The sequence below is a fragment of the Nymphaea colorata genome, chromosome 3 (genome assembly GCF_008831285.2).
Source record: "Nymphaea colorata isolate Beijing-Zhang1983 chromosome 3, ASM883128v2, whole genome shotgun sequence".
Lineage (NCBI taxonomy): Eukaryota > Viridiplantae > Streptophyta > Magnoliopsida > Nymphaeales > Nymphaeaceae > Nymphaea > Nymphaea colorata.
The window spans coordinates 18,609,050-18,634,142 of NC_045140.1; the positions used below are offsets into that span (position 1 = coordinate 18,609,050).

The 25,093-nt window shown below is 41.4% G+C and overlaps 2 protein-coding genes across 2 annotated transcripts; one reads left to right on the forward strand and one right to left on the reverse strand.

Moving 5' to 3' along the window:
• The first annotated feature begins 3,278 nt into the window (after window positions 1-3,278).
• Window positions 3,279-5,009, forward strand: LOC116249638 (xyloglucan O-acetyltransferase 1-like). The gene has a single exon (XM_031622810.2). It carries the CDS (start codon window positions 3,466-3,468, stop codon window positions 4,711-4,713), a length of 1,248 nt encoding a protein of 415 aa, XP_031478670.1. The 5' UTR covers window positions 3,279-3,465; the 3' UTR covers window positions 4,714-5,009.
• A 6,752-nt stretch (window positions 5,010-11,761) lies between these two features.
• On the reverse strand, window positions 11,762-23,499 carry LOC116251658 (uncharacterized). The gene is made up of 3 exons (XM_031626041.2): window positions 22,839-23,499; window positions 17,465-17,833; window positions 11,762-16,580 (listed from the first exon to the last, which is right to left on the reverse strand). Exons 1-3 carry the CDS (start codon window positions 22,950-22,952, stop codon window positions 12,132-12,134), a joined length of 4,932 nt encoding a protein of 1,643 aa, XP_031481901.1. The 5' UTR covers window positions 22,953-23,499; the 3' UTR covers window positions 11,762-12,131.
• Between the last annotated feature and the right edge of the window lie 1,594 nt (window positions 23,500-25,093).

Genomic DNA, 25,093 nt, shown 5'->3' on the forward strand with positions numbered 1-25,093 from the left:
TTTTTCAAGTTAAGGATGCATATCCAACTCGTTTGGATCCTTTTACTTAAATTTGCTCAGTACGTTGTTAGATTCATTAATGATTCGAATTGGATTCATTTCTGAGTTTTGTGATCAAATTTCAGTACATGGATATAGTTGGATTGAAAGGAAGAGTTGTCGCATCTGCTTATGAAGGTGAAGCTATATATATATATACCGTTTACCTTCGATCAACTTCAGGAAGACATGGAGAAGGAAAAAGAAAAAGAGAATATTCCCTTTCGTGACTGTCAAAAAGAAATGCAAGAACACGCTGCGGTAATGAACAACACCAAATTGTTAAATGTTAACCTCTCACTCCCGGAAAGAACAGCGTCAAATTGCGGCATTAAAAGAACTGCAGTAACGCATCGAATACGCTGCAAACTGATTACCATGCCAACTGACATAAGAGCTAGAAAAATATATATTTATTTTATTAAGCATTTTCAAACTTTTATTAATTAAAAATCATGGTTTTAGTTTTTTATTTTAGTGCGTTTCTTTTTCCAACAGGTTAAACGAAGGTAGTAACCAAAAAGTTGGAGCATTTTATCAGTGACAGACAGAGTCAGAGAGCCGTTCATATTTTAGTGGTAGAGAACACAAGTAAAAAGTGGAAGAAGGAATTCACTTTTTGGGATCCATTTAATTTTTAGAGGCTGACATTTAGGCCTCTAAACTAATACAACTTGATTAAATTATTTTTCAGTATCGCCCGATCTAAGTCATTGAGTACCGTGACCAAATGCATGTTTTACAACGAATGACTTAACTATTTGATTAAGAATGCTCAAGAGTCTAAATTTAGCGGTAATTTACAGCACTGTCTTTTCGCCGTCAGTTCTTCACTGCTTTAGAAGCAGATATTGGATACAGCTAAATAATTTACATCAAGCCAAAAACTAAGAATGTCAATGTCGTAACCTTTTGCTCTTTAAGTTATTAATGCTATATTAAAATTAGCTTATGGGTTCTTGCGTCTCACTCTCCATAAATGCCCCAAGTATTATTTTTTCGTGTAGAAACTCTCTCTCTCTCTCTCTCTCTCTCTCTCTCTCTCTCTATATATATATATATATATATATATATAAGAAAAATTAGATGTACCTGTTGAACACCTATATGCTTATTTGTGGGTTCCAGGCCAGCATGCATGTGAGATCATCATTTTTCAAAACAACATTATGAGTGCCTCCACCCTCACCTTCCTCTTTTTCTTTTGCACGTATTTACATAAAAAAAGCTAAATTAAGCTTATAAGAGGTCTAGAGTTCCATCCACATGGCTACGTAGTTCAAGTTCACTTTGTTTAAGAGGCCGACTACCATTGTAAATTAAGGGTCTGCCCAACTCGTGCTTGTTATAATATTTCGGGTGTGCATAAGAGAAGTATTTCATCCCACTACTGGTCGCAAACCTAAAGCCTCTGTCCAGGACTGCCTCGGTGTTTGGAGTGAGTTGAATGTATGACAAACGATACAGTGCTCCTACCTACCTTATTGGCATATAGACATAACACCCAATATAATCAAATTGACAGAGCGAGATTTCAGTAGTGAGAGTCTGACCAGCTCCTTGCTCTATTAAGAGAGAAAGGAGAATAAGTAAAAGTGATTTCAACCTATGCCAAACTTCTCCATACTTTTGTATCCTTGTATGGCAATTACATGTCAATCTTACCCTTGACTTGATATATGCATATGGACATCATTTTACCATTGGAAGAGGAGACAATTAAAATTATTGTCTTTTTTAGTTGTGATATAAATAAATGTTTTGTGGACCACTTCCGCATATCCAAATCCTTTTTAGTTGGATTGGTAACTGTGAAACATGGTTGCAAGGGTCATCTGGGCCATGTGAGCCAACCCAGCAAGTCTAACGTGAAACGCTTGACTTGGACTCGTGGTTCCCACTTTCCCTACCTAATACCCACAATTATTCTCGTGTCTCCTCCTTTTCCTATTTTTTTCCCTTTTCGTGAATAATTAATAAACAAGCAAATAACCAGCAAAACATATTGGGCAACACTGTCATAAATTCGAGCATAAAAAGGCGAATCAATTTTCGCTATAAATTTTTAAAATGTCAAATGCAAAAAAAAGGTTACAATATGAGAAGATTGGGTGTGAACTTCAGCCTTCAGCTACATAGGTAAATCTTCCTCGCTCATTCAAAAAGTGTCGCTTCGAAAAATTTGTAAAGCATTACTATGATTAACCCTTCTTCACTTTAAGCTATCTAACATTTTGCTAATTTTTTTCTTTTCCTTTATTCTTCGTTTTAATGTCACAATGTCTTTAGAGAAAAAACACTTTTTAACTTTCGAGATATTTCTCCTGAAAAAAAACGCATTAATTTGGGAGTTGTCTAAATTAAAAAAAGTGATTTTTGCAATAAAAGATGGGGCCGCGCCTTTCATTGGCACTTAAAAAAGAAAAGTCACGGAGTGTCCAATGAAAATTAATTTCAGTTTACTCGTCAGGCACGACTAATGAATATAACAAAATATGTGCATGTTGCTGGTGAAATAATTGCAGAGCCAAAACGGACACGGATCGTCCTTTAACCTATTGTCGAAGGGTATTACAGTCATGAGTGGGGGCAGTGCGGTATCGTACTACATCAGGCGGCCCCGCCTCCTTCCATTTGACTTCGTCATTTACGAAATTAACCCTCGCGATGCCGGAAATGAGTTTCGCTTTAATTTTCCGACGAATTCTGGGGGATTCCCGTCCACTTTCCTCCCCGGATTCCTGTCGACTTTAGTTTTCTCTTGAGATTCCTGTCCATTTTCCTCTTCTCTATTCCCAACAGAAGAAAACAAGTCTTGTTATTTAGTAGAAAGTGAGCATTTTCTCACCCCGCCCTGTGAAAGTGGAGATGAGTTTTCGGCTGCCCCGGGAAACATACTCCTGCAAACCAGTGAAAATCCCACATGTAGAAATGCATGTATTTTCACATATAAATGAAAGGTGTGATCTCTAATCCCAAAAACTGAGGCGAGCCGCGCTCCGGTTCCATATGATCTCCTAAATCCAAACAATGTAAGATCGTTAGTTTAGTTGGCAGTCTGACACATGAAAAAAGCTAAGAGGGTATCTTCGTCAGATGACAATTTCTCTCTCTCTCTCTCTCTCTAAAAACAGTGTCTGCTTAAGGTTGAGAGGACTGTTCTGTCGAAGATTCCAGCTCATTGCCTACTAAAGCAGAGAGGCTCTTTAAGAATAAGAAATAAAGAGTGAAATTATTGGTTTGTCCTCTTCCTTTTCAACGTGGAGCGGTGGACAGTCTTCTGATTTCCAATGGATAATCAAGAGTCCAGGTTTGTGGTGGCCACTGACCAGGCCCTGGCCGTGTAAGAGGCTAACCAGGGGCCTCTTTTTCTTTTCCGAGGGAGTGGATGAAGACGACGAGGGTGAGGGGAAGAATCAGAAGAAGATGGGAGGTGAGATGCTGAAGGACCATAAGCTTCACCAGCAACCTCTCTGTTTCTCAAGGAGGACCATCCTTTGGGCTTTCTACTCTGTCCTCCTCCTCTTCCTCCTCCGCTCCTATTTGTTTCAGGGCTCGCCATTGCCATCCTCACCGAAGCTTCACCATGTTGACCACCACAGGCCAACCCAGCCAATATGCGATGTCGCCCAGGGCCAATGGGTCCACGACGCGTCCCCTCCGCCCTACAATGACTCCACCTGCAACACCATCAAGGAAGGGCAGAACTGCATAGCCCACGGCCGCCCCGACACGGGCTACCTCCATTGGAGATGGCAGCCCCACAACTGCACCCTCCCGAGGTTCGATCCCTCGACCTTCCTCTCCCTCACCGCCAACCAGAAACTCATATTCGTCGGCGACTCCATGGCCCGGAACCAGCTCGAGTCCCTCCTCTGCCTCCTCTCCCAACACTCCCAGCCCAAGCTCACCCACTCCGATCACAACAACAAATTCCGGACTTGGGTCTTCCCCTCCCACAACCTCACCGTCTCCGTCCTGTGGTCGCCCTTCCTGGTGAACGGCATCGAGAAGAACGGCGAGCTCAATCACAACAAGCTCTACCTGGATGTCATGGACGCCAGATGGGGGAGCGAGCTGAAGGAGGCGCACGCCGTGGTACTCTCCGTCGGCCATTGGTTCCTTCACCCCGCCCTGTTCTTCGAGGGAGGAGAGGTGGTCGGGTGCCACCATTGCCCGGGCATGAACCACACGGAGATTGGGTTCTACGGCGTCCTGAGGAAAGCTCTGCGGACGAGCTTGAGGGGAATCATGGAGGCGAGGAGGAAGATGAATGTGGTGGTGACCACTTTCTCGCCTGCCCATTTCGATGGGGAGTGGGACAAGGCAGGGGCATGCGACAGGAAGGAGCCCTACAGGTTGGGGGAGAAGGAGTTGGGGTGGATGGATGCAGAGCTGAGGAAGATCGAGGTTGAAGAGGTCGAGGGGCTCAGATTGGGGGATGGGTGGAGATGGGGGCTGAGGGTTGAGGCTCTGGATGTGACTGGGCTCGCCATGATGAGGCCTGATGCCCACCCGGGACCCTACATGCACCCTTTCCCCTTTGCAGGTGGGATGAAGGAGAGAGTGCAGAACGATTGCGTCCACTGGTGTCTCCCGGGCGCCATCGACACTTGGAATGAGATATTGCTGGAGACGATGAGAAGATGGAGAAGTGAAGATGAGAGGCAGTAAAAGGATTTGGTTGGTTTAGGCTTTGGTGTTCATAAAGATTTATGTGCCGTAAGTTCAGTCCGGCTAGGAAGAGGACTCTTTCCCCCTTGATAGTCTCCTGTAAATCAAGCTCTTCCATGATCGACTACGCACAGAGAGACGTTTCAGATCATAGATGTCAAGCTGCCGCGCCGGAAACGCTTTGGTGTGGACTTGAAATTTCGTGAAACCCAGATCCCATTGATCCTACCATATGATTGAAGGATTATGTGTCTAAATGATTCATTATTTATTTTAAATTTTTTGTTTCTATGGTATCCATTGCATGAGTTGCTCTCTCTTTTCTCTTTCTCTCGCTCGACAGGTGTTGATTTTGTGGTATCATCAAGTTTGGGTCAACCCGGTTAGATAAGCCAATGACCTGCGCCGATGTCCGTTCGAACTTTCAAAGTAGACTTGAATCCGTCTGTGTGAATTATATGGGTGGTTGGTCGTATTTGAATTAAATGGGTTGCAAATTCGCTAACTAATGAATTCAAGGGGTATCATGCGCATAAATTACTCGATCATGTTTTTTTTATTGTTTTTAACTTTAAAATGTTTAAAATTTTTAATACATAGTATATTTTATGGCCCATTCATAGTCTGTTTATCTTGATCGGTCGATTCACCTTGTGGGCAACCCGGTTGATTCAATCCAATTTCTACGCATGCAACAATAGGTGACTTCATTGGACTATCCAGTAAGCTTTGGCCGGATTCTTCTACGTTGAATTATCCAAGGAGTGTTTGATACTTGATTACCTAAATAACATTTGATCCATGTTAACTTATTTTCACTATGGAAAAGGCAATGAGCATAAACATACTCAAAACTTGTTAGACTTTCTTCGTCAAAGTAGAGCTTTTTGCCTTGAAACTGAGGGAACAAAGTTTGTCCAAGGAGAGATGGATCCTTCTTCCCGATCATACTCATGAAGCTCGAATTTGACCGCAGCTTTAACTAAACTTGTTATATTTATCCCTTCTAGCCGGAACGCAAATTATGTTCATGAGAAAAGCAAATCAAGAGCATCCTGTGACCGGAATGATCCCCATAGGAGCCGATTGACATTAGGAACAGGTGCAAGCGTTTTATAAATAGACTGTTAGAACATTTGTTTTATGAGTCTATCATAATTTTGAAATAAATTTATGAAACACTCACAAGCTGTTTCTAATGTCAAACAGTCCCTAAAAAAATAGGGCCCCAAAGTTTCCTTTGTTCGGTTCGTTCAGCTTTATGGAGACTTCATCTTTGCAATAAAATGCTCAGTATGCAACTTATTACTTCAATATGGGTCAAGTCAACCGATTAATTGAAATTATATAGCATTCATGACTCATCACATGTAACGTAAAAAACTTAAGATAAAAGTATTGTTTGCCAATAATAACAGTTTGTTATTCTTTTATAAATATATTTTAAAAATTAGGGTAAATCATGGTACACCTTATTATAGTGTTAAAATAGATTTGTGAAACAATAACAAGTTATTTTTATTGTCAAACGGTTCAAAAAAAAACAATATAAATACTTTTCCAACTAACGTTAAAAAAAAAAAAAAAAAAAAAAACAAGCAAGATGCCAACAGTTTGCATCGGGGACAGCTAAATGCTACCTGAATCAAGTTCAGTACACTCAAAAATGATAACTGGAATGAAATCTCGTGAAGGAAAAGTTGATTTAAAACATCGGATTCTCGATCCAATTCATTTACAGCCCTACTACTACTGCTTATCATCTGTTTTCACTTTGCGTCTTGTCCTTCTTTTGCTTTCGTTTCAACCTGTATGACTTTTCAACCTCAGTCGGCAGTTCTGCCAAATGGATAGGAAAAAGCAATAAAGAGGATTTTAATTTTTTAATTAACTACTGGTGCAGCTCTAAACTCTTGGAATAATGATAGAGGCACTAGCCAAGCCAAACATTTTGGTTGAAAAGAGAGCTACTTTAATAATTTTATATATATATATATATATATATATATTTTCAAAGAGCTACTTTAATAATTATATATATATATATATATATATATATATATATATATATATATATATATATATATATAATCATGTCATGAGTATGTGTCTCAGCTTAAAAGGTCACACAACCGCTATTTTCATCGTATGACTCGTCAAAGTTTAGTACCGGTCTCATGTATCGGTTTTGCATCTACGTGAGCTGATTTGGGAAGGGGAGATTAATTCCACATGTCCAAATCCGTCGTCACTTCCCCAAGATGTAGACTTCTTCATTTAAGAAAGGAAGAAAAAAATGTCATGAATGGCAGCACCCCACAATGTTGACAGGTACTTTTCCAACAAAAATTAAAGGCCAAATAGTTGATAGAACTTTATTTTATTGATTAATATGCTTGACTTTCTACACATGAACATTGAATCTGTATAGGTAGTTTGTCATGACAAGACAAGCACTGTAAAAATGAAACACTAAAAACGCACTGCACTTCACTCCAACGCACAAATCCTATACCAGGGAGGGCTCTCTACCCACAAACACATAGGGGAAATAGAGAGATGAGGGAAAGAGATAGGAGAGCGCAACACCTTGTCCCTCAAACCACATTAAACACCCCTCAACCTAATACCAACGTCTCCCAATATCATTAAGATAGAAGTGCCTCTGAGAATTGAACAAGAGACATGCCCTTTACATGCCATCCAGCCCAACCAATTGCAATGCCCATCATCGTGTGTGTGTGTGTGTGTGTGAGAGAGAGAGAGAGAGAGAGAGAGAGAGTCAACAACAAGCAAATAAGGTGAAGGTTGAGGGGAAGGTTCACGTCACTCTGGAACTCATAACATATGAAGGCAAAAAAATAGTAAATGTTTTTGAAAACCTGGTTATTACACTCTACAAGTCAAGGAAAATAAATGCAAACGAGAGACTTTTCAATCAGGAGAGTATCTACTCTATTATTAGGTGTCAAGACCTTTTATTAGCAAGATGCTGACAACTGAATATCTTATTCCCGAGGAGGTTGAAAACTTGAAACAGTAGACGAAGCGGGAGCTGGTAGATGGACAATTTATGTTTTCACTCTTCAAGATATCAACTCCTTGTACTGCAAAAGCAAGAAGGGCCACTGATAAGCAAAGTTGACAAACTCGTCATCAATTTTTGGCAAAATTAATACTGAAGATAACAGTAATAATAAGCCAATAATACAGAGAAGAAAAGTAAACGAAGCACCATAGCCCCACCCATGCTAATAAACTTATTGAACCATTTGTCTTTTCCTTCCATTTTGACCCACCACTCCAATCAGTGAACGCATACATAAAGGCAGATGGCATTGTACCTCCCATATTGATTGGTTCGAAGAGTGCGATCGACGTAACGCAGAAACATTTGGCTTTAAAAAATAATGTAAAAGAGCCTGATTTTAGTGGTTGGTGCTTTGAGAGACAAATGGGAAAGGACAACCAATCTTGTTAAAATATTTATGGGGTTTGGCTTTTGCTGTATTTGAATCATTGAGCAGGGTAGCAGACTAGCAGTTGGGTGAATGGTGAGGCAAATTATCAAGTTCCTGTTTGGCTTTGAGATCCACCTACATGGCTACACGTCGCTCATTGAATGGTGTTGGCTGTCGGTGCACACACGGGAATCGTTTTCTCCATTTAATGCCTCTTAAAAGTTTAAGCAGGAAAACTTGGGCAGACCTCCAATTTGAACCACATGCAGCGGCACTCAAAAACTTTCATAAAAGCTTGCAGGAAGGTGAGAAACCAGTCGTCAATTAATGTGAAAGTTATGCTTCCTGATGTTAGAAAGTGGTAGAAAGTACATTTTCTCCTGTTCTAACTCTAGACTCCGATGCAACCCACCCTAGACCCTGGAATAAATAGAGAAAGAAAAAGGTCTGCCGTCTTTCCATTGGAGCGGTGAGGTATTTCTTGATCTTCCACTCGCCAAAGGAATCTCAAACGTGGCATGTAAGACTAGCCAAAGTTCTATGTAGGATTGGGACAATGTCTCTTTTAAGTTTTACAAAGTTGAGGGGCACAGATTTGATACATTGTCATATCTATCTTTGCCTTTATGAAGATCTGTTTCGGCCCTTCTCACACAGTCCATTAGAAAACCTTTCTTTATCCAATAAGTCAATGGCAAACCGCAGCCCCCAGTGGTAAAACTCCATGGGCGAACCTGCGCAGCCCCTGGAAATATGCCAAAAAGCCTCTTTTAAGGGTCAGGAACACTTGTGTAAGTGTAGTGATATTTCTTTTTCCAGACCCTTTTTTGCTTATAATTTTATTAAAAAAAGTCATTTTTCTGCAACTTTGTTAATAAAGGCCACAATTTTCGAATTATAGTTTCAATAACTTGAGAAACAAAAAAGTTGTTGGCTAAACTAGTAAGAATGTAAATTGACTGTAGACACTAAAGGTTGAAAAGGAATTGCTACTAATACTTTTCATTTATAAGTAACGTAATTTCACTTCACAAGTAAGTTTATTTGGCAGTTTGCATGAAAACTAAAGCTCTTACTAAAAATCACAAAAATAACTCTTTTTTTAAGATTATAAGCAAAAAGTAGGAGACCACATAATGAAGTTTTTGTATGCAAAGAGTTAAGACTTCAAAAGTTGCTTCCGTTTTGTTGTTTCTACGTTAACCTTCATGTCAAACAAATCCAGGATAAGTTTGGAAAAGCCTCTCTCTCTCTCTCTCTCTCTCTCTCTTGTTTTTCTTTTCAAGATATGTCCATGACAGAGACAAAGGCAAAGACTAAAGAGTACAGACGTGTAAGGGCCACGTCAACCACAAAGGAAAAGGAACGATGAGATTCCTGAGCAAAAGAAACGAACAGTACGCACGAACAACTTGGAAGGCTACGGAAAGCTGACACAGGGAAGCGTTACCACTCGCACAATGATGGAAGCAAGCCCCGGCTGTCCTCGGCCACGCTGTCTCACCTCTCTCAATCAAGCATGTCCAAGTACGACCACCTCATCAAAAGACAGTGGGAACGGAAGGCAAGAGGGAGAGCTTTTGCATTTTTTTTCCAGAGTTTTCATTTCGCATCAATTGCCACACTCTTACGAACTGGACGTCCTCCTCCCTGGTCGTTGCACGATCCAGGTTTCATTTCTGTTGTAATTTGAATGCTACACCCAAATCCGTGACACTCAACAATGGATGATTAAAAATAGATGTAGACGTCGAACACGAAATGCAGAAAACAGATAGTCCACGCGTTACAGATTCGAAAATTCTCCAGCGTCCCACAGCAAAGTGTTAAAAAGTTGAAAACTGGATATGCAAAGTAACATGAAGACTGGTACTATTCGTCAAATTACACTTGCTACTCCAGAAACACCACCCGTTCGGCAAATTGGTCGTAATTATAAATAGCTGAGCTGATTGTGTGCTCAAGCGCCGAACCCCACACTTTGAAATGTGCCTCCTGGATATAGTATGGAAAGGTGTTGCTAACCCAAGCACAAGATTTCTATTTTTTAGTTCTCTACTTCAGAGCAGCAAACAAATTACTTACCACAAAATGTGACTTATGCTTTGTGAACAGGAGAATTTGCAACGAGGACACATACAGGCAAATCTCTCTGTCTCTCTCACTCTCCACCGTTCAATATGATTTCTCGCTGCTTCGCACAACCGCCTCTTGACCATACGACACCAAGCTGCAAGCGCATCATTAACCTGAACCTCAAGTTCATGATGACGGTAAAGGAACAGGCATATACAAATTAGCCACGAAGTTTGGGAACTTGAAAACATATGAACCATTAGGCTTACCAGCCTAAAGGAGCAACACTGTCAAACCACCATTGCATCTGCCTTGCTTACGGACAATGACAATACGAACAAAAAAGCAGTGCAGGACATACAGGTTTCTAAGGCAATCAGAAAGTTTCTGTAGGTTCATAATCAGACATCATTGACTGCGGCTAGGAAGATAAAAAGCAGTTCCAGAATCAGCAATAGGCTGGTCGAAGCAGAAATGGCACAAATCTTTCCCCCAGGATCAGACACGTACGAGAAAGTGCTTAAGCACATTTCAGGAGGTCATGAACATTGAGCCTGGTTTTTCTTTTATTCCACTCGCCCTTACCATCCAATTTACATACACTCATCAAAATGTAAATGGCACTGATAATTAACAAATGGTGGACACGCATATCCAAACTACTAACCCTCTGGTGTAAAGAAAGAATACACGCTCAAAATGACATCCAACCCTTTTTCTGGTTCTTGCGGTCCTCGAAATCTACTACTGAAAACCCGAAACTGAGAGCAGCAGTAAGCACTTGCAAATGTTCCTTCTGGTCATCAACAAGGGCACAGAATCAAAAATGTTACCCGATCAGGAGCAAACTAGCGACTTCTCCCGTCACCCCCAACGAGGGAATTCAATATTACAAGTCAAATCACATCGACCTGCCACAATACTATCCACACCCCGGTTCAAATGACAGGCGTGGGTGTCAGTGGCTCCGGTGCAGTATCTGACACAGTTGGGTCTCCTTGTTCGTCGAATCGTTGATGGAATGATAGCGTGTTATTTCTTATTCTTCTTGTTTATAGACAATTTTTATACCTCTCTCATTCTCTCTCTCATAGCGTGTTAATTCTTATTCTTCTTGTTTATAGACAATTTTTATACCTCTCTCTCTCTCTCTCTCTCTCTCTCTCTCTCTCTCTCTCAGAGACACACACACACATATATCAATATATATATACTCACACCAGTTACAACTGTGATGCCTGGTAATAAATCAATATCCATTTCCAGAAATATGGCATTATCAGCCTTTTACTTTCCGTTTTAACCTTTGCGACATATGCATACATTCAACAGATACGTGGGAATGAAGCGGCATGGTATAACCTCTTGCACAAGACAATACTGAATGCCCTGCAATTTCCTGTAACACGTCTCCAAAGGACCTGTGGAAATTCCTTCCAAGATTTCCAGCCATGAAACCCTGGAAAAAGAATCTACAGGAAAACAAAAATAGACAAAGAACAAAGCAAGAGTTCCATGAAAGAAACGGATGAGTTTAAATTAAAGGGGAAAGCCCTGGACCTCAACATTTACAGGAATTACATGTGAATTTTCCTCTAGTTCCCTCCAAACACTAATGGAGCATTTCGAGTTTGTGTGTGTGTGTGTTTGTGCACGTGCATGGGCAGGCAGACATGCATATGACATATGTGAGAGAGACAAAGAGAGAGAGAGAGAGAGAGAGAGAGTCAACAAATGCCTAGCCTGCAATTCCTTACCACTCATGCACAGGCTGGGAGACAGAAGCATATCGGCATCGCCAACAGTCGGGCAATTTTGAACAAAGACCAACTGCATACCAGCCGATCGGTCGCTGCAGAAGGCACCCTACCTGATTCTCCTTTACTGCCATGATGGCTGTTTATATCCAAATCTCTCTGTGTCCCACCCGCCCTCAGGATCTCTCCTCTTCAATGCAGCACTACTTGCTGCTTGGTATATCTTTACCTGCTCCTCTGTCAATGCCTGAGAATTGGCAACCGGGAGCGGCCTCATTGCCAAAAACCTCTCATCTCTAGAATCTGTCTCTGTGGTGCCTGGACCTGCATTGAGATCAAGGCCCTGCCTTGGCCACTTGCGACTGCCATCCATGCCAGGCGCATCTTGGTGGCTTATCAAGTAGGGCCTACCAAATGGAGTTGAAACCGCAGCACCAGGACCTACCAGCTGAGCTGTAGCTGGTGGAAAGCATGGGCCTCCACCTGATGAAGATTCCATGCACGTTGAACCTGCTGCGAAAGATGTCGACGCAAGGGGGAAACCGCCTCCAAATTGGAAACTAGGGTATGGATAGGCATTTGGAGCAGGGAATGAGATGGCTGGAGAGGAAGACAGCACAGGCGCTCTATACATATCAGCACCATAGGCAATTGCGGCACCTGATGTTGAGCCCAAAATCCTCTGGACACCACCAGCCGCAGCAACAATTGGGAAAGGCTGCTCTGTTCTGTCAGCCACAAATGGAGGAAGTGAAACTGGGGGAAATGACCCGCCAGGAGGGAACCATGAGGAGAGATTTCCCGGTTCCGTGTTCATCCTAAGGTTGGCAATTGGTGGAAGGTATGGACCAACACCACCTTTCGAAGGTGCATATCGCGGAATTGGATCTGCACCAGAATCGTCAACACTAGGTCCATTATTCAAATCAAAGTCCCTAGCAGCATGTTCTCCATTAGATAGCCCCCCAGAAGAAGACGACGGTCTTGCTGACAAAAGAAGCATCTCTAATCTTCGGGTGGATGTTCCTACAGGTTGACCGTTCTCTGGACCCTCTTCAGCTCGATTCAAATCAAGGTCCAGTCGTCCAGCACTACGAGATGGTTCTGCACAGAGTGTTTCACTTGCCAATGGCTTAACACCTTGTTCAGATCCTGACTGCTGGGAGGCAGTGCATTGAGAAGCTACATCTTCCAGCACTCTTTCATCAGGCATATTCAAATCAATATCCAATGGCAGACGCACTTGCTTGCCAGAAGAAGAGTCATACAGTGATGCTTCCGCAGCAGCAACAGGCACTTCAGGGAGCTTCCTTGGTTCTGCCCGTCTAAAAGCACTTGTAGCAGCTGACCCCTTCCAACGAATATCTCCTTTATTTCGTAACATATTATCTGGTGGAACAACAGACCCTTTTGCCGCAGATGCCACAGTAATTGAAGTCGTCATACCACTTGGTATCGTAGAACTATTAAGTTGCATGGCATTATGTGCAGTGGAAGAGCTGACAGATACTGTTTCATCTTGGTTACCATCATCTGCAGGAAATCCTTCATTCAAATCAAAATCAATCTTCGCATCAGCCATTGCAATTACCTCCAAGCCCGATGGCTCAGCAGCAGATGCATTTTCTTTAGGCACACCTTCTTCTTCAGACCCTTTGGGAATTTGTTCTGTTCCCTTACCTAGAGTCAAGGATGCTTTCTCACCAGATGCTGATATACACTGTTGGTCAACCAGAATTTTCCCCCTTGATTTTTCTTCCGGTCCCATTTCCTCTTGATTTAACACCATTGGCTCACCCTCTTTTGGATCAGTTTTCCCTCCAACGGAATCAACCTTCTGACAATTCAGCACCATATCACTACTATTCTGCTCCTTAACACTCTTACCTTCCAAACCTTTGGCACTTTCAGGCTTTGATTTGTCAGCATCATCTGGACAGGTTATGATGACACTGCCAGGAACAAAACTAGCATCTTCACCACCATTTTCACTAGGCACACAACTTGCAGCAATAGCAGGTTGCTTTCCCTCTTTAGAATCTTCATCAAGGATGCCCTCCACCTTTGAATGGACTTTGCCTACAGCATCAGTTTCCCCTGGAGGGCTAGAGAGAGATTCTTCCTTGGTGTCTCTCTTGGTTGAATGATTTGAGGAATTATCAACTTCTAGCCTAGTTGGACCATTGTTTACAACCTTTTCTCTTGAAGTATCGAAATTAACCTTTTCCAATGCTGAGGAAATCTTTGGCTTCTTTTTGACATCCATAAAGCCATCAGGATCCTCTTCACTACTGGACACTTTCCTTTTACCAGAACATTGTTTATGATCTCCAGTCAATGAGGATTCTGTTGCCTGAGCAAGTGGTGTGTCACTACTTACCACTCCATTTGACTCAGCAGGAGGCCCATCCACAGTTGGCTTTCCATCAGGCTTTGCACACACCTCTTCAGATTGATGCAACTCACCAACTCCAAGAGATTTCTCAGTCATATCAGTGCTCTGTTTGTCGTCCACAAGAGAGTGTGACATGTCATGTTTGACTTCCAGGCTGTCATTCCCTCGCTTCTCAGAATCAGCATCTGCAATCTCATCTTGTTGACTGTGTTCTTGGGCATCAAGGTTGTCCTGTGAGGATCTTGATCTACTATCCTTTTCATTATTTGAGTCTTCCTGCAAGGGAGAATTTGATATTTCACCAGCCGCCACACTTGCAAGCAAGTTCATTCCAAGGTCATCACCACCAGATAAGGAAGATGGGATCTCGGAATACTTAACACAGCTTTCAATTAATGCATTTATGGAGCTAAAAGATGCATCATAAGGCTTTGTATATTTTGACTCAGGTGCAAACACCCGTTTTTCATTTCCAGAAGAGGAGCAGATAGTTTTTGACGCATCCACAACCTTACAAGCATCCTCACTATTCCGGCTCTGCTCATCATCAAAAGCCGCCAGTGGAGATCGATCACCTTCATCCAATCCAGCTAAACCATCTTTAACATCATTACTTTGCCAAGATTCATTGTTAACTTCAGGAGTTGTGGTACCTCGAGAAGCATCACCTTTTCCTTTCGGTTTTCGTTCACCATGGTCAAGTTTGTCAGACATCCCAGGTGAAGAAGCCCTGCTTCCTGTAACAGCAACATCCTCAAATGAACCACCATTGACACTCTGTGCAGGACTTTTTCCAGGATTTGGGAGCCTTACAATCAACCTCTGACTGTTGACATGCTCCCCAAGGAGTGCATCGGATGTTTTCTCACTTGTTATTCCTGATTGTGGTGTTTTATCTGATGCCATGCTTCTATTCGCTGAACCTGACTTCCCTCCACCACTTTCTTTTAGGACACCAGAAGCACCAGACCCCAAGAACCCATTACTTGATTTCCTGTGTCGAGAAGAACTGCCTGATGCTTTAGTCATTGATCCAGCAGTTGAACTCCTTGCATCCTCCTTCCAAGCAGAACCTGCAACCTTGGCATGATCACTTGAACAAGACTGGCTATTGTTCTGTGATTGACTGGAACTGCTACTTTTTTCCTCCTTTATAGCTGGCAGAGGAAGATCAGATGTTCCACCAGTTGCTGCCACTTTGCTGTACGAGTCCTTTGAGCCAGCTGCTGATGCAGGTGGTGATAACTTAACAGACCCTGGAGATGCTGATGTTGATTTTACAACAGACTCGCCATGACCAAGCTTATTAGATGTTTTAGTTGCAGCTGGCTGTGAAATAGAACTTTTCAGAATATCTGAAGATCCGGTCCTTTTACCCCCACTATGAGAAACTGGCCATGATACTACCTGACCTGTTCCAGATTTTGCATCATTACTCTTCATTTCTGCCTCAACCCGCTTCTTCCATGTGTCAACTAAACTTTTTGCCTTCTTATGGATCTCAAAATTCTTGTGATTGCGCAAATGATTTACAGATTTGCCTATATTACAAGACTGTAAGGCATGAAGATTGACAGGCAACTTATCAAGTGCACGAAGTAATGCCAGGAGCAGTTCCTCTACACCTTTATCACCTTCCCTTGGACTACTGTTATCACCAGCCTTACCTTTGTGTGCCTCCTGGAGCCAATCATCCAATACAGGCAACCCTCTTAGTTGCACAAACTTGCTCAGGCAATCAAATCTGTCAGTGGCTGCAATAACATCTGCAAGCATTATCCGCCCAGCCAAATCTATTTTCTTCTCAGGTTTATCTGATTGCATGAGTTGCACCAATTTCTCAACACCTTCCAAATTTACAAGGCCGCCACCTTCCTTGTCAATTATTTTTGAAACCTCTGACTTAATCATATTTTCTGATCTAGTATAACCAGATTCTCCATCGTCTACTCTAGACAGTCGCTCACGCTTAATGGGCTCCAAGCCCGGATCATTTCGTTCCCTCTTCTTTCCCTTAACTTGAGAAGGAAAAGGAGAGGCACTATTTGGTACAGTATCAGAACCAGATTTCAACTGCTGTGATGATGCTGGGCTATTTAAAGGTTTGGGAGTGCGACCTTCTGCATACATTTCTAGACGTGTTTTGTCCAAAAGCTGATCTACTTCCTCCTGCCACTCCTATGGAAAAGAGATGCAACCAAGAGTTATGCAGAGAAAACAAGAAAAATAAACAACTGAAGACAATAACATCTTCCTGCAATGAGCAACTGGTTTATAGGCTGATGGTGACAACAACAACTAAGAAACAGTACCTAACAATTTCAATAGAAAGGGACACTGGTCCACACATGGAAAAAAAATGATATAGTACAATGAAGAGTCACCCAACTCAACAAACATGGATATTTCATTGTTTGTCAAAATAAGTGGGAGAAAAAGCTACCATCAACACCGTCATCTACCACATCACTTAGCCAGCTCTTAGGAACATCCACATGTAAATCAGCATGTCTGCCAATTACATGCATATAAAAAGCAGATCCCAAGTAAAACTGGTTTACTTGTTACCACATGTGGCCATATGTACATTTCTCAGCCAAACGCTATCTTTACATGTATGTGTTCACACCCCACAGACAGCTACACGCATTTCAGTGACTCTGCTGCTTAGTAGAAAAACAAAAAAGGGAACAAAGAAAAGGAAAAAACCATTTGTCTTCCACTTCCTCTCACTCAGATATCACATCATTCTAAAAGCCAGTAGAATCACTTCTTTGGCTCTACTGTTTCCAATATATGCCTTGAAAAAAAATTGATATTTTTATCTCAAAAAAGAGATCAATTTCACATAAATACAGTTAAGTCCATTTTTTTTAAATAGTTGGAGAATCTATCAATGCACTTTAACATTTTTAACCTCCTGATACACGAGATGATGCATGTCATCCATCACAAAATCATAGGGAAAAGAACTGTACTACCATTAACCTAGACCTTTTCCAAAAAACATAACCATCATACGCACCACATCATCTGCTAAATGCAAGTACTAGCTAACTTACATTTATGTAATCCTTATCAGTTAGCCACCATAAACACTTGTTTGCTGTGTCATAAACTCGCCGACATACAAATGAAGATATGCCTGGTGGAAGTTCAACGCCTTTCCGAAGAAATGCAACTTTACATGGATGGAGTAGGAAAGAAGCTGGTATTTCATCCTTGTGAAATGAATAAAAGACTTCGTTGGGTGCAGCATCAAGCAAATTGCCTTTGCCAAGCTTCACATCAGCAGGCCGATAAAGCCAATTCACACAAAGTTTAGGATGATCCTCCTTGCTTGCTGTCAAGGAACGAATTATTCCAACAAAGGGTGGAGAATCTTCAGCTTGAAAGAGTGCACAATCACCAATACTAATCTTGCGACCATCCTGCATAAACAAGGGGACCTAATTGAGATTTGGAATCACAAAAGCTTTCGATCATATGACAGAGAGTGCACACAAATGAGCACACAAAATTGGAAAAAAAAAAAAAGAAAAAAAAAAAAAGAAAGAGCAGCAACGAAAACCTGAAAAGACATACACATGCATAGTTGAACATCAGTATCGACCTTCGGCCTATATATCATAGGCGATTAAAAACAGCTGAAATACCAAGCTAAGGATATTTCTAAACCAATGATAAAGGACAATGCATACACACGCACACTCAACAGCTACATTTAGCAGCATTCAACCAATTCATAAGTGGCATTCTCAAAAGAAATTTAGCTGTCATTCATTGTCCAAAGTGGATTAGTTGTTCTTAGAGTCAAACGTGTCACTTCCACTTTTCACATTCAAATGTACAAAGCACATAATGTGTTTAATTTTCTTCTTTCCAAAGAAACTGCTATACTTCTAAAAGTAATTATAAAATTTCAAAATATGTCATTTCTTTCCAGGATGCTTTGGCTATTTGATTAGTTGAACTCCATACTACTCATATAATTGGTCTGGAGAACTTGGAGGGCTGGATAGCAAGAACAACTTGAAGCCATCATACAGCCATTTGTGATGCAACTCTTATATGTGCCACCACCTTGCACAAACTCCCTGGCAAAGGCTCTACAAGGCGGTATTTGATCGGTGAAAAAAAGGTTTTCCAGGTCTACTTGTTTGGTGGATTTTATCGCAACCATACATCCAAGCATCACACATGATAAAGTTTTCTTGAAAACTTTCTGTTTTTTTACACTGCATATTGTATGGTTTTTCTGATTTTTTTGTCCAAAAAAGTTCCAATTTTTTCTCCCAAATTATTTAACCCATAGTGTATATGAAGAACTACTTCCTTTTCCTACAGCCAATCAAGCACCCCTCTCAGAGGGAACCCAAGCCTCAGAGTTTAAACTTGGTCTTTCACTCAAGGATTTTGTGCCAAACCAAGCACACACACACACACACTATAAATTAGAGCAGTTGTTTAGCATAATCTCTGCCATGAGTAGCTACAGAATTCCTTTCCAACGTTGCAGAAATTTAAATAAAGTTAATGACACAAGAAAACAAAAAAACACACATGCTTGCTAATAAAACAGGCAGGAAGAAATGTCATATCATTAAAACGCGACTACCCTAAAAGCTTAACAACCTCAATAGTTTTAATGCAACTTAGAAAAATCACCAGCTTTATGCCCTTTCTTATCTCCTAAATGGATAAACTAGCTTCATTGAAGCTGGTATTGTATGTTGCTGCTACAAGCAACGAATAAATAATAGGATGAAACAATAGGGGATGATCCATAGCATGACTACTTTCATTAGCTTGTCCAATCTCCCTTCCATGTAATTTAAACACACCCCAATATTATTCATCACAGAACTAATGCAAAGACTTGTAGAAGCATCATTCCAGGTCCAACAAGGTCTAAGTTGCAATATGACAAGCAGGATTTGGCAAAGGCCAAATAAAATTGGACTCTCCACTGAGCCATGCATATAGAACAAAGTTTGGAAACGTTCACCTTATGGCAATACAATGAACCAAAAGAAATAATTAGTGTACCAGACAAAAGAACATTTAGTATGTCATCCATTATGAACATGGACAGTAACATGTTTCTGGTCACCGTAGGTAGCCAGCCTCCTAGCCCTTTTACATTAGCACAGACAATCCAAGGAGATCTTGCTCTTAAAAAAAAATGAACATCAATACAAGCATGCAATTGCATCAGAGGAAGGAAATTGCCAATACAAGACAATTCTAGAAAAAACACCAAAGGGAATGCACATACGCACAAAAGACACCAGGTCCGCCATCTCCCCCATCAACCAAGCCCAATAAACTAGACATTGCAATGGATTTTACTTATTCTTACATCCTTTTCCTCTACTGACTACTCATTACATAAGCCATTTTCCTAAAGAAACCTAAAGATTCCATTAAATTAGAGGACCATAAAATACTCTATCAATATCATGGTCATAAAGAATGTAGCATGGATAATGGGACAATCGTTTAATCAAAAGCTGATAAAAGAAAAGGAAAAAAATAAATAAATAATTTCAATTATCCCTTATGATCCAAATGAGAAATCGATCTGTACACCGCCCCGCCCCCCACCCCCCCTAAAAAAAAGCCCATCATTATCCACGAGTTAAGTATCCAAACATAAGATGCAAGCATCATCAACAACAATCACAAAAAAAATCTAGTAGGCAAAAAATCACGAAAGAATATTAATAGATACTTCAATGATGGATATTCAAAAGAACCAAATACAAATCCTTGGCACATGCCAAAGCTGCCATCTCAAATAAGAAGATCCATTGAGCGATCATTAGAAGGTGGATGCGACCAATCCCATATCTCATACATGGAGATCAGAAAATACTGAATATAAAACATCAAAATAAAGAGGTAATACGCCCCTGCTTTCTGCTGCAGTCAAAATAAAAGTTGATGTTCAGACTTCAGAGAGCTAAATGGCCATTATCATCCATTCAGTTTTAACAAGGAAAAGGTTACATCCCCAGACTGTAATGAATTAATCTATAGACTACCATACGCATGAAATTTGTGTAAATTATACACTCCATAAAGACATATGCAGAACAAATTTAATAGTTCAACATAATATAAATCAAGCTTTTTTATGAAAACGGCAATTTTAAATAAGACATGGATATTTGGTTTCGATCATGGTCATGACAAATTAGATGAGAAGACAGATGAGAGGAAAGAGAGGAAGATGCAAGTCTTTTACATATTAAAGAAACAGAAAACAAGTGTGTGCTATGGATGACAAGAAAAGTAAGTCGCATGGGTACAAGTACGGTTCAGGTGTGGACATACGGGAACAGACTCAGCAACTTTAGAAAATGTGGGTACGAGGGTACAACAGAGAACAAGTGATTTAAAAAAACATTACATGTTAATGAGCAATAACTCTAAAAACAAAATGAAAACAGAGTTGGAAAAAAAAAAACTCACGTAAAATTAAGCAGTTCGGTTCGGTTTCGATCTAAAAATTACTCTAAGTACTCACTTTGGGTACGGATACGGCGACAAGGGTACGTAGACCTTATTGAAGTACGCATGTGATTTAGCAAGAAAAGCAACAAAAGAACACAAGGACATCCACAGCGGAATTGAGAATCATCAAAGTCTGCTCCATTTCAAACACTTAAACTCAGTATGCGTTTACTAAGTATGCGTTTACTACATAGGGTGAGATATAGAACAACAAGAATATATATATATATATATATATGTGTGTGTGTGTGTGTGTGTGTGTGTGTGTGTGTGTGTGTGTGTATATATATGAGGGTGGGGGGAGGGTGAGAGATAGAACAACAAGAATTACAAGATCAAACAAAATAAACAACATAAATCTTAAACACCACATACACAAACTCTTAAGAAAAATATATACTGGTGGACAATAGGACTAGTATAAAATTAAACTCACAAAAATCCATCAGGAATAGCTACCTGTTTATAAAATTCAACCTAAACAAGGAAAAGAAAGGAAGCAACAAATGAAAATTCTTATTGATCCAGGTGCAGACCATGCTTAATAAGCCTCAACTACATTCTCCGATGTGCTATTTTCAAATAAGCAAGTAAGATACGCATGGCAATCAGAGATTAAAGGATGAAAAATAATAAATGAATAAAAGTATAATGCTTTTAAAAAAGATAAAAAAATTGGTGCACAAAGCTTTGCTAAGCTTGATATGCCTAAAAAAATTGAAAAGCAATGAAATCAACAATTATACAGATATTGCATGACACTATTTGAATGTAAGGACATTCAATCCTTGTAGCAAAGAGGAGTCTCAGAACAGCAAGAAGAACAGATCCCCAGTTCATTCCCCACTCAATCTCGAACATACGGCTAAAAAAACAGATCATGAGAAATTATATGGACGATATTATTGCAGAAGAAAAATAAAAAGAGAAAAGGATTTCCATATAAACGGTAAGACGAGAAATGGAAAAAAAAAAGCATCCTCAAGAAATTGCCTTTGCATTTTCAAGACCTAAAATATCAATGCTTTTTACAACGAGAGGAAAAGGAAATTGATAGTATGCAATTATGATCGAGGTTGTGGTCATGGAGCACTTTATTAAGCTCTCCATTGGAAGGCTATATCAGCAAATAAGAGCAATTGGAAAATGCAATTCCACAACGACCACGACGGAAACGATAATAAGACCTAACATAAAAAACTTACTTGGCAAGTCGACAACTGTCACTTGCAAATAGTATGAGAAAACGAACCTCCACGGTCGGAATCATGTCAATTACCGCAGAAACAGAAGAGGAATTAGTGAAGAAAAAAAGAATAAATGACTCATTCTTGCCCGCAACCTAAGCCTGCTATGCCACACCATCAACTACCTTCCACTGCTTCTTCAAATTATACAGCAAGCTCCACATGCGCAATAACCACAAAAACCAAAAGCAAACCACGAAAAAGGCACAATAGAAGGATCTGTAAGACCATAAGAGACGGACGACAATGCATTGCCTTCGCCGATGGATAGACGTGACCGAAACACCAAAAACAAAGGAAAAGAAGGATAAAACACACCAATTCGACCAACTTGTTCCCCTAAGACCATCATTAACAACCATCACCACAATTCGAAGAAACAGAACAACCATGTCTAGAGCGAAAGTTCCAAGGAAAAATGAATTTTAACAAACCACTCGATTGAATAAAACCAAGGTGCTCAAAATCAAATCTCGCGAACGATTCTGGACACCCGATGCCCCAAAAAATCGGCAAATCAAAGGCCACCTTATCTTCCACGGAAAACAATCACAAGAATAGGGTAAAATCCCCCCCATATCGCAAGAGAAGAAAGTGACATCGCAAACGAAGCACCGAAAGAGGGGGAAACAACGGGAAAAGAAGAATTCCTGCCCTCTCCAGCCATTACCTTGCAGAAACACGCCTCATCCGAAGGAGAAGAATTCCCTACCGTCGCCGTGCGAGGAGGGACTGGCAACATGTGCCGCTTCCGCTTCCGATCCTCACCTTCCCCCCCATGCATAGCCTTGCATCTTCCCCCCGGTGCTCCGCCGCGCCCTCGACCCAAAGGAGACACATCAATCCCGCTCTCTCCTCCCTCCTCCTCCTCCTCCCTTGCGCTCACAAAGAGACCACCTCCATCTCCCTTCAAACCCTAGATCGCACCTCGTCAAACAACCCCACAACCAAGACCCCCAAAATCCCGCACAATCACCCCATCCGGAACCCTAAAACTCAAAGTTTCCCGGAAATTCCCACACCTCCCCTCTGAATCCCCAGGCCAAACCGCTTCCCGCCAGATCCCCAACGATCACCGCCTCCTTTCCCGCGAGACCCGCGCCGCCGGGTGCTTCCTGCCCCGATCTGAACGAAACCAACGACTGCAAGCGAGCGGTGGTAAAAGCAATCGACGGCCAAAAAACGGGCGTCCGGTAGTAGAGATGCCGCGGAGAAATAAATAAACCAATAAAAAGGAAAGAGAAGGCAGAGAAAGGACGAGCAGAGAGAAGAAGGAAAATGTCGGGGCCAACGCCAGAAGACGGCACGGAGAGGAAAGAGGGGGAAGGACGAAGAGGAGGCGTACTTTGGTGTTGCACGATTGGGCGGGCAGCACGGGCAGCACGGGCAGCGGGGCGATCAGGCCACCGCGGGCAAGGAGAGGAGCGAGGGACCCTCCCCTCCCCCTCTTCTCACGGGCTCCCCTCGTGCCACTCCCACGTGTGTTTCCCGCGCTCAGGCAGGCAACCACCACCCCCCGCGTTGGTGTGATGTGTGGGTGCGCGCGCGCGCCTGCGCTCTCTTTCCATGCCATGTTTGCGGCATTATTGCATTTATGACGCATTACCATAGCGTCCGCATGATGCCCCTCTTACCCGCTTCATATATATATATATATAATCATGGTTTGATTTTTTTTATGATTAATTCGAAGTTGCGTTTGGCAAGTCCAACTCCACAAATGCTGAGGGATTTTGGATCCAATTAATGTTCTCTTGAAATCGGATCTAATTAATGTCAAAATGATGTCACCTTGAGGTTTGGCTTCAATGGCACAGCTGTGAAGCTTTAACATACCTGCACATTTTTCAGGACAATTTGCACCAAGACAATGTAAGTTGGTGACAAAAATCTGAGCAGAAGGAAGTGGACTTAATCTCCGCTCTATTCTCATAAGGCAAAGTTGAATTTCATTTGAGGTGTTTTGGTGCAACTTTTTTTGGAAACGTGGTGGTTGGTGCAAAGAAAAGTAGGGGTGCCTTCCTACCAAAATGAAACGACCAAAGTTTCACCCGCAATATTTTCAAGACAGAATGTCCCGCATCCTTATCAAACACGTTACTGAGTGTCATGCAACACTTACAACCTATAGATGGGGCTAGGACGAGCAGCTAGTCTCCTTTTCAAGTTTGCATACCCAGTTGTCATCTTGGGACACCGAAAGTAGGCTTGGTACTTCAGAAAAATAGAAGAAAGGTGCTTGCTGAGCACCGGATTATCCGTTTTTAGACAATAAAATGCTTTTGAAGTATAGAGCTGGGATTTTAGGGCTTGTCGGGTCCTTGGTCTGCGTCTGGAACTGGACCTAAGTTCGATCTTGCTAATCTTCAATTAAGAAAAGACCCGATAATTGGGTCAATATCATATTTGTATTTTGTTGGAATCGGACGAGGACTGGCCCCAGTCTCATCAAGAAAAGTGCTACGTTGTTGCCCAACATGAGATCAGCACCAATCCTGCAATCCAAGTCTGGGTCCCGTACTCTTTGGGGTTGGGCCCGATCCATGTCGTCCAGCTCATTGCTGGATCAATCATTATTTTTAGACCAACTCAATTGACGGATGGCAGATTTGGATCCATGTCGTTAATTTTCTACAAATAAAGTCGTTAGCTTTCTTCTTAATGATCCTCGACAAATTCAGCCGAATCGGTGAACCGGCCGATTCGTCGCGTTTGCGAAAGCCTGTCCCCGGCCCTCACCTTCTAGAGTCGAAAAATGATTTTTTTTTACCAAAAAACATGCTCATGTTTTGGTATAATAAGAAAAAGTGAACTTTAGTTTTGATTTCTTTCATTTGGCCACCTATATTAGGTAAAGCTAAGTCCTGTGGCCTATAATTTTTTCTATATTGCAGTCAAGAATTTATTGCGAATATTAAGGTGAGT